This window comes from Myotis myotis, unplaced genomic scaffold (genome assembly GCF_014108235.1).
Source record: "Myotis myotis isolate mMyoMyo1 unplaced genomic scaffold, mMyoMyo1.p scaffold_m19_p_4, whole genome shotgun sequence".
Classification (NCBI taxonomy): domain Eukaryota; kingdom Metazoa; phylum Chordata; class Mammalia; order Chiroptera; family Vespertilionidae; genus Myotis; species Myotis myotis.
The window spans coordinates 8,186,696-8,196,832 of NW_023416346.1; the positions used below are offsets into that span (position 1 = coordinate 8,186,696).

The window sequence follows — 10,137 nt, forward strand, 5'->3', positions numbered from 1 at the left end:
GTGGAGGCTACGCCATGCAGCCTGGCTCAGCCCTGTGCCACCAGCTGTGTGGCCTTGGGAGAGACGCTTAACCTGTCTGGGTTAGGATGTCACCTGACTCCGTGCATGCTCCAGCGTGAGGGTTTGTTCCGTGGAAGAACACATCCCAGGTGAGTGGGTGCAATGGGGAGGGAGTTGGCACTGTGGGGAGCTCACCACCTATGGGGTCTAAATATCCCCCCCTGGAGATTATTTTGTCCTCCTAATCTCCCCCCTCCTTCTCTACCATTTCCCACAGGGCTGCAGGCCGAGCTGGGCTGAGAGAGATAAGAGATGAGTGACAGGAGGGCCCATGGACAACCCCACGGTCCCAGACTGGCCTTCTGCCCTTCTTGCTGGCTGTCTTTCCAGCCCCAATCTTGGCCTCCCGTTCCTGTCCTGAACATGTCTTCTGTCCCCTGGAGGTGGGTCCCTAACTTACAGACTGAAATTGTATATATTGATACCTCCACAAACAAGTGTACAGAGCTGCTCACGCTGTCAGCCACTCGGAAGCACTGTGACAGGGCACAGGATGTGCGATACGCTCACATACACATGCTTGCACACAAGTGCTGCCCTTGCCAGACCCACAAAGACCTCCTGACATGCAGTACCTCAGGTCACACTGCTAGGTCTCCACATCCGTCCTACACAGCCCTTGGTGAGCATCCCAGAAATGTTTATTGAGCAAATGCTGTGCCTGGTACACATGCTGTCACACCGTCTCAGAACCACCCTGCATGGTGCACAATCACATGAGCACAGCCTCACATGTTGCCTCAGCACACCCCGTTACACACATACCCCCACGTCCTCTCATACAGTCACTGGTGCCCCGTTTCTCACAGTTGTCTGGTGTCGTGCACACCATCTCTCAGAACCTCACCCCCATGGTCACCACCTCACAGAGCAGTCAGCCACCACACACTGTCTCTGCCCATGACGTGTGCAGGTACACGCCGTATCATACACCCTGGTTGCTGTCACACGTGGTCTCACATACGAGTACACTCTTATACTTGCACATCATAACCCACTATCATGAAGGGTGACACGTGCTGTCTCACACGGCCTCACGCCATCACCAGAGAGCCACAGGCACCGTTGCACACCCCACCTACCACGGCTCTTTATTCAGTCCCACTCAGACTCACACCTCCAACTTCAGGACTCTGATGATTTATTTTACAAATCGTTGATGGTCCAGACCAGAGCTGTGGGGGGCCCAGAGGTTGGGTTGTAGAAACTTCTGGCTCCACGCGGAGAGGGACCCTACCCCTGCTCTGAGTCATGCTCTGTGTCCTCATGGGCTGAGTGGCGCCTCCACAGTGCTGGTGGTGGTGGGAGGCATGGGGCCTGTGGGGAAGGAGCCTGTGGGTGAACCCAACAGGGGCCCGGGGAAAGGCATGAGGTGGCTGACAGTCCCGGACAGCACCTCGGGGCCCAGGCCTTGGTAGAGATGGGCAGTACCAGGTGGGCCCAATCTCAAGCCTGAGGCCACTTCCCCACAATTCCCACCATCGCTGCTCCCAGCCACCACCATGAAGCCACCAGCCGGTGCATCAGCTGGTCCTGTGCCTCCGAGACTCGACACTGGCTTCTTTTCTTTCTGTGATGGCCTGGGTTTTCTAGACTTTATACCACCCTTCTGCACGGTCCGTGGTCGGTTCACCTGATGAAAGAGAGGCCATGAGTGTTCCCCAACCTCAGACTTTTGCCTCTGTGTCTCCAGCAGGGACACCCTTTCCACCCCACTCCTTAAGAGTCGGGAACTGGGTCAAGGACTAGGGGAGCAGGCCCCAGCTGTGGCACAGATAATGCCCTAAGGAATCATGAGCTTGTGAGGCCCTAAGCAATGGAAAGGCTGAGGGAGCCTCCAGCCATAGGACTAGCTGATGGCTGGAGGGGAGGGGGAAGGAAATGAGAAATGGAGGAGAGAGAAGGGAGCAGGAGGGAAAAGACAGGCAGGGAGGAGATGAAGGTGTAGAGAAGAGAAGGGTGATAGGGAAGGAGGAGGGAGGAGAATAACAGGGAGAAGAGAGAAGGGGAGATAGGAAGAATACAGGAAAGGAAAAGGAGAAGGAAGGCCAGGTTAGTGGGATGGGGGTGCAGGGGGGAGGCTCCAAGAGGCAGGGCACACCTGGTGTCGCTTGTAATAAAGGCCGCAGGCATTGCACACGGGGTCTCTATTGGCATTCAGCCGCCACACTGCCGTGATGGTTGTCTGGCAGTTGGTGCACTGGGCACCTGCACGCTTGCTGACCTTCTGGGGGCAGCAAGAAAATGAGGGTCAGTGCACTGGTGGGTGTAGGACCCAGGAGGTGAGGGTCGGGGTGCAGGCAGGGCTTCCTGGACAAGGCGTAGACTGAGGGTGCTCTGAGGGGCGAGGACATGGCCTCCTGTCCCGGGGCTTTCCAAATGGCGTGGGGTGCTTCATCAGTGGTTCTCAGCGTTGGCGGACATTGGACTCCCTTGGGGAGCCGAAAACAATCCTGATGCCCAGGCAGCGCCCCAGACCAAGTAAATCAACCCATCTCGGGAGGGCCCCACGGTGATCCCAGTGTGTAGCCAAGGATGAAAGCTGCTGTGCAGGGAGTGGACGGCATGCCTGCTTGCAGCCCGAGGGTGGGCTGAGGGTAGACACTCCTGTACAGAGCTGGGTCCCTGAGTGGATGGGGCAGGGAGGGGGGATGTGGGTTCTCATAGAGTGTGAGGGCAGAGATCCCTGCCCGGAGAGAGAACAGAGTACCTGGATGAGGGGAGGCCGGCCTGGGCTCTTACCGGGCGCCTTTGGGGCTTGTTCTGCCTAGTCATCGTCTGACCACCGGCATTGCACAGGTGGCACTGTGGAGCGGCTTTCGCTCTGCCGGACTTTCGCTCTGCCGGACTTTCGCTGTGCCTGGTACACATGCTGTCACACCGTCTCAGAACCACCCTGCATGGCGCACAATCCCAGGCCTCTGGTGTGGTGGACAGGGGGGCAAGAGGGACCAGGCTCAGCCCAACTTTGCCTTGGACCCCATCCCCCTCCTCAACCTCCCTGTCCCTTTGGGGGAGCCTCACCACAGGTGGACGGGGGCAGGGCTCCTTGGAGGTTGGGGGAGGAAAAGACCGCTGGATTGGGGGGGCTTCTGGTTGGAGGAAAGAAGCTCCTAGGAAAGTCGGGGGGCCCGTAGGCACTGCTGGGGACAGGGATGGAGGAAGGCACCGCAGGCCCCAGCGCCAACAGGTCCGGACTCCGTCGCTGTGTCCTGATGTTCTCTAGGAAGGTGCCTCTTGCATAGGAATCTTCTGAGGCCTGGGGAGGGGTGTACTCCCAGGTGGGGCTCACAGTTGCGGGAGGGTAGAGCCCCATGCTGCCATAGGCCCAGCTGGTGTATGGTGAGCCTCCTGGGGTCCCCTCCAGACGGCAGAGGCATGCATTAACCTGGAAGACTGTTTGGGGTGTGGGTGGGTATGGGAAGGAAGAAAGAAGGGAACAGAAGGTCTGAAACCATCCTGCTTTCAAGATGCAGTGATTCCCACCAGCCCCACATGGTGGCCAACCTTCCCACCTCCCCATAGGTTGCCAGAGCAGCTGCTGGCCATTGGGGGACTCCTGGGTCTGAGCCCCACTGGTCACTCTGGCAGCTGCAGACACCAGCAGCCTTTTCCCAATGGGCTTTTAGCATAACTTTGTGGAGCCTCATGGGCCACTCAACTAGGGTCACCCCCACCTACTTACCGTATTCATTCCCAATGAGGCAGTCTGGGGATGTACGTTCCCAGGTCTGCACATACACAGGGAACGTGATCCACATAGCCTCGTGAAGGCTTCTGGCCATTTCTAAGATGGCTTCTTTGTGAGATTCTACCCTAGCTAAGGGTCTCCATGGATACCCCAGCAACATGGAACCCTGCCAGAAAAGCCAGTGCAGCAGCTGCCTGCATATGCTCCAACTGGGGCTGGGGATCGAACCTAAACCCAGGTGCATGCCCTTGTCTGGGAATCAAACCCGAGACCCTTCAGTGCACAAGCCCATGCTCTCACCACTGAGAACACCAGCCAGTGCTCATAAGAGGGCCCATGAGAGGTTCCTATGGGCCAGGCCTGGAAGTTGCGTATGTCACTCTGCTCACTCGATTGATCAGAACTGTCACATGTCCACCTGTCATTGCAAGGGAGGCTGGGAAAGTGAGTGAGTCAGGAAGAAAGGGGAGCAGGGTTGAAAAGCCTATAGCAGTGCCTGCTACAGGATTCTGTAGACTCCCCAGAGCTACGCTGTTTCATGTGGTAGCCACTAGCCACAGTCAGGACAGTGGCTCCTGTACAAGGGGAGGGCAAGGCTTCCAGACCAAGGCTGTCAGAGGGAGTCCCATCAGGGCTTCCTATACAGGGTCAGGGGAGTGTTTCCAGAGGGCAAGTTTAGGGGTTCCTGTGAAAGATCGGGTCAGAGATTCCTGAAACGGGTCAAGTTACGGATTTCTGTTGGAAGTCAGGGAAAGGTTTCTGCAGAATCCAGCACTGTTATAGGCAAGGCTTCCTGTAGAGGGTCAGAGCCATGGAGCCAGCACAGGGTTAGATCAGCAAGCCCTGCACAGTGTCTGGGCAGGAGGTCCTGTGCCAGGTGAGGCTGTCGGTGCCTATATAGGATGAGGTCTGGACGTAAAGCAGGGGGTCAGGACAGGTGCCGCCCACAGATTCAGGAAAGGTTTTCCATGTAAGTTCAAGATTGAAGTTCACATTGAGAGTTGGATCACAGGTTCCTGTGGACTCTGTGGGGTAGGGTGTGAGGTAGGGATTGTTGTGCAGAGTGACGTCAGGGGTCATTGTCAACGATGTAAGCAAGGCTCCTGAACTCAATCAGGGTTCCCAAAGAGTTTACAGATGGGGGTTTCTTTCTTTAAAATATATTTTTATTGATTTCAGAGAGGAAGGGAAAGGGGGAGAGATAGAAATATCAATGATGAGAGAGAATTTCTGCAGACAGCGTCAGGAAGGTGGTTTCAGAACTAGATTTTAAGATGAGCAAAGTGGTTCTAAAATGCTACCTGGACAGCAGGGCTGCAGTGCAGTGTGAGGACAGAGCTGTCCCGTCCAAGGTCCAGGCAGGATTCCTATAGAGATGGAGTGCCATGAAGAGGGTCAGGCCAGGCATTTCTATAAGGGTGGGTGGGGCAGGCTCTGTCCTGCCACCAGGGAAGGCGGAGGTTCCTGTGCTGTGGTGGCAGGACAGGGTGCCTCCTGTAGAAGGTGAGGACCGGTGATCCTGCTCAGGGTCAGGATGGGTTTCCTGTTGATTAGAGAAAGGGTTCCCTTAGAGCTCCAGTATCAGAGAGGCTCCTGAACCAGGCTAGGGCTGCCGTTTTGATAGGAGTTGGGGATCCGGGGCTCCTGAACACGGCGGGTCCAGGGGCCTGTCCAGCACAGGTTCTGAAAGAGGTTTCTGTTCAAGACGAGGACAGGGGCTCCCACAGGATGAGGAGGCTGGGGTTCTGTGGAGCGGCCAGGGAAGTTCTGGACAATCCCTGTCATGAGCAGGGACTACTGTGGTTCTTCAGTCGGCCAGTGTGCTGACGAGCTGAAGGGATGCTGTTCTGTTGATACTCAGCCACTGAGCCACACCAGCCGGACTAGAGTATTTTTTCAGGTGTTCATGAAGGAAAGCACCTGAGCCTTCCGCTGTTGTTGACCACAGTGAGCACTCAGGAAACGGGGCTGCTTGTGGTTAGGAGCCTCTGGGCAGTGTGGAGGCTACGCCATGCAGCCTGGCTCAGCCCTGTGCCACCAGCTGTGTGGCCTTGGGAGAGACGCTTAACCTGTCTGGGTTAGGATGTCACCTGACTCCGTGCATGCTCCAGCGTGAGGGTTTGTTCCGTGGAAGAACACATCCCAGGTGAGTGGGTGCAATGGGGAGGGAGTTGGCACTGTGGGGAGCTCACCACCTATGGGGTCTAAATATCCCCCCCTGGAGATTATTTTGTCCTCCTAATCTCCCCCCTCCTTCTCTACCATTTCCCACAGGGCTGCAGGCCGAGCTGGGCTGAGAGAGATAAGAGATGAGTGACAGGAGGGCCCATGGACAACCCCACGGTCCCAGACTGGCCTTCTGCCCTTCTTGCTGGCTGTCTTTCCAGCCCCAATCTTGGCCTCCCGTTCCTGTCCTGAACATGTCTTCTGTCCCCTGGAGGTGGGTCCCTAACTTACAGACTGAAATTGTATATATTGATACCTCCACAAACAAGTGTACAGAGCTGCTCACGCTGTCAGCCACTCGGAAGCACTGTGACAGGGCACAGGATGTGCAATACGCTCACATACACATGCTTGCACACAAGTGCTGCCCTTGCCAGACCCACAAAGACCTCCTGACATGCAGTACCTCAGGTCACACTGCTAGGTCTCCACATCCGTCCTACACAGCCCTTGGTGAGCATCCCAGAAATGTTTATTGAGCAAATGCTGTGCCTGGTACACATGCTGTCACACCGTCTCAGAACCACCCTGCATGGTGCACAATCACATGAGCACAGCCTCACATGTTGCCTCAGCACACCCCGTTACACACATACCCCCACGTCCTCTCATACAGTCACTGGTGCCCCGTTTCTCACAGTTGTCTGGTGTCGTGCACACCATCTCTCAGAACCTCACCCCCATGGTCACCACCTCACAGAGCAGTCAGCCACCACACACTGTCTCTGCCCATGACGTGTGCAGGTACACGCCGTATCATACACCCTGGTTGCTGTCACACGTGGTCTCACATACGAGTACACTCTTATACTTGCACATCATAACCCACTATCATGAAGGGTGACACGTGCTGTCTCACACGGCCTCACGCCATCACCAGAGAGCCACAGGCACCGTTGCACACCCCACCTACCACGGCTCTTTATTCAGTCCCACTCAGACTCACACCTCCAACTTCAGGACTCTGATGATTTATTTTACAAATCGTTGATGGTCCAGACCAGAGCTGTGGGGGGCCCAGAGGTTGGGTTGTAGAAACTTCTGGCTCCACGCGGAGAGGGACCCTACCCCTGCTCTGAGTCATGCTCTGTGTCCTCATGGGCTGAGTGGCGCCTCCACAGTGCTGGTGGTGGTGGGAGGCATGGGGCCTGTGGGGAAGGAGCCTGTGGGTGAACCCAACAGGGGCCCGGGGAAAGGCATGAGGTGGCTGACAGTCCCGGACAGCACCTCGGGGCCCAGGCCTTGGTAGAGATGGGCAGTACCAGGTGGGCCCAATCTCAAGCCTGAGGCCACTTCCCCACAATTCCCACCATCGCTGCTCCCAGCCACCACCATGAAGCCACCAGCCGGTGCATCAGCTGGTCCTGTGCCTCCGAGACTCGACACTGGCTTCTTTTCTTTCTGTGATGGCCTGGGTTTTCTAGACTTTATACCACCCTTCTGCACGGTCCGTGGTCGGTTCACCTGATGAAAGAGAGGCCATGAGTGTTCCCCAACCTCAGACTTTTGCCTCTGTGTCTCCAGCAGGGACACCCTTTCCACCCCACTCCTTAAGAGTCGGGAACTGGGTCAAGGACTAGGGGAGCAGGCCCCAGCTGTGGCACAGATAATGCCCTAAGGAATCATGAGCTTGTGAGGCCCTAAGCAATGGAAAGGCTGAGGGAGCCTCCAGCCATAGGACTAGCTGATGGCTGGAGGGGAGGGGGAAGGAAATGAGAAATGGAGGAGAGAGAAGGGAGCAGGAGGGAAAAGACAGGCAGGGAGGAGATGAAGGTGTAGAGAAGAGAAGGGTGATAGGGAAGGAGGAGGGAGGAGAATAACAGGGAGAAGAGAGAAGGGGAGATAGGAAGAATACAGGAAAGGAAAAGGAGAAGGAAGGCCAGGTTAGTGGGATGGGGGTGCAGGGGGGAGGCTCCAAGAGGCAGGGCACACCTGGTGTCGCTTGTAATAAAGGCCGCAGGCATTGCACACGGGGTCTCTATTGGCATTCAGCCGCCACACTGCCGTGATGGTTGTCTGGCAGTTGGTGCACTGGGCACCTGCACGCTTGCTGACCTTCTGGGGGCAGCAAGAAAATGAGGGTCAGTGCACTGGTGGGTGGAGGACCCAGGAGATGAGGGTCAGGGTGCAGGCAGGGCTTCCTGGACAAGGCGTAGACTGAGGGTGCTCTGAGGGGCGAGGACATGGCCTCCTGTCCCGGGGCTTTCCAAATGGCGTGGGGTGCTTCATCAGTGGTTCTCAGCGTTGGCGGACATTGGACTCCCTTGGGGAGCCGAAAACAATCCTGATGCCCAGGCAGCGCCCCAGACCAAGTAAATCAACCCATCTCGGGAGGGCCCCACGGTGATCCCAGTGTGTAGCCAAGGATGAAAGCTGCTGTGCAGGGAGTGGACGGCATGCCTGCTTGCAGCCCGAGGGTGGGCTGAGGGTAGACACTCCTGTACAGAGCTGGGTCCCTGAGTGGATGGGGCAGGGAGGGGGGATGTGGGTTCTCATAGAGTGTGAGGGCAGAGATCCCTGCCCGGAGAGAGAACAGAGTACCTGGATGAGGGGAGGCCGGCCTGGGCTCTTACCGGGCGCCTTTGGGGCTTGTTCTGCCTAGTCATCGTCTGACCACCGGCATTGCACAGGTGGCACTGTGGAGCGGCTTTCGCTCTGCCGGACTTTCGCTCTGCCGGACTTTCGCTGTGCCTGGTACACATGCTGTCACACCGTCTCAGAACCACCCTGCATGGCGCACAATCCCAGGCCTCTGGTGTGGTGGACAGGGGGGCAAGAGGGACCAGGCTCAGCCCAACTTTGCCTTGGACCCCATCCCCCTCCTCAACCTCCCTGTCCCTTTGGGGGAGCCTCACCACAGGTGGACGGGGGCAGGGCTCCTTGGAGGTTGGGGGAGGAAAAGACCGCTGGATTGGGGGGGCTTCTGGTTGGAGGAAAGAAGCTCCTAGGAAAGTCGGGGGGCCCGTAGGCACTGCTGGGGACAGGGATGGAGGAAGGCACCGCAGGCCCCAGCGCCAACAGGTCCGGACTCCGTCGCTGTGTCCTGATGTTCTCTAGGAAGGTGCCTCTTGCATAGGAATCTTCTGAGGCCTGGGGAGGGGTGGTCTCCCAGGTGGGGCTCACAGTTGCGGGAGGGTAGAGCCCCGTGCTGCCATAGGCCCAGCTGGTGTATGGTGAGCCTCCTGGGGTCCCCTCCAGACGGCAGAGGCATGCATTAACCTGGAAGACTGTTTGGGGTGTGGGTGGGTATGGGAAGGAAGAAAGAAGGGAACAGAAGGTCTGAAACCATCCTGCTTTCAAGATGCAGTGATTCCCACCAGCCCCACATGGTGGCCAACCTTCCCACCTGCCCATAGGTTGCCAGAGCAGCTGCTGGCCATTGGGGGACTCCTGGGTCTGAGCCCCACTGGTCACTCTGGCAGCTGCAGGCACCAGCAGCCTTTTCCCAATGGGCTTTTAGCATAACTTTGTGGAGCCCCATGGGCCACTCAACTAGGGTCACCCCCACCTACTTACCGTATTCATTCCCAATGAGGCAGTCTGGGGATGTACGTTCCCAGGTCTGCACATACACAGGGAACGTGATCCACATAGCCTCGTGAAGGCTTCTGGCCATTTCTAAGATGGCTTCTTTGTGAGATTCTACCCTAGCTAAGGGTCTCCATGGATACCCCAGCAACATGGAACCCTGCCAGAAAAGCCAGTGCAGCAGCTGCCTGCATATGCTCCAACTGGGGCAGGGGATCGAACCTAAACCCAGGTGCATGCCCTTGTCTGGGAATCAAACCCGAGACCCTTCAGTGCACAAGCCCATGCTCTCACCACTGAGAACACCAGCCAGTGCTCATAAGAGGGCCCATGAGAGGTTCCTATGGGCCAGGCCTGGAAGTTGCGTATGTCACTCTGCTCACTCGATTGATCAGAACTGTCACATGTCCACCTGTCATTGCAAGGGAGGCTGGGAAAGTGAGTGAGTCAGGAAGAAAGGGGAGCAGGGTTGAAAAGCCTATAGCAGTGCCTGCTACAGGATTCTGTAGACTCCCCAGAGCTACGCTGTTTCATGTGGTAGCCACTAGCCACAGTCAGGACAGTGGCTCCTGTACAAGGGGAGGGCAAGGCTTCCAGACCAAGGCTGTCAGAGGGAGTCCCATCAGGGCTTC

General features: G+C 57.1%; 2 protein-coding genes across 2 annotated transcripts; both read right to left on the reverse strand.

Moving 5' to 3' along the window:
• Positions 1 to 1,324: 1,324 nt before the first annotated feature.
• LOC118654292 (erythroid transcription factor-like) lies at positions 1,325 to 3,376 on the reverse strand. Its single transcript, XM_036305619.1, has 4 exons — positions 3,085 to 3,376; positions 2,803 to 2,981; positions 2,162 to 2,287; positions 1,325 to 1,693 (listed from the first exon to the last, which is right to left on the reverse strand). The coding sequence occupies exons 1-4, from the start codon at positions 3,374 to 3,376 to the stop codon at positions 1,325 to 1,327; spliced, it is 966 nt and encodes a 321-aa protein (XP_036161512.1).
• Positions 3,377 to 7,072: 3,696 nt separating this feature from the next.
• Positions 7,073 to 8,679, reverse strand: LOC118654293 (erythroid transcription factor-like). Its single transcript, XM_036305620.1, has 3 exons — positions 8,551 to 8,679; positions 7,910 to 8,035; positions 7,073 to 7,441 (listed from the first exon to the last, which is right to left on the reverse strand). The coding sequence occupies exons 1-3, from the start codon at positions 8,677 to 8,679 to the stop codon at positions 7,073 to 7,075; spliced, it is 624 nt and encodes a 207-aa protein (XP_036161513.1).
• Positions 8,680 to 10,137: the final 1,458 nt, after the last annotated feature.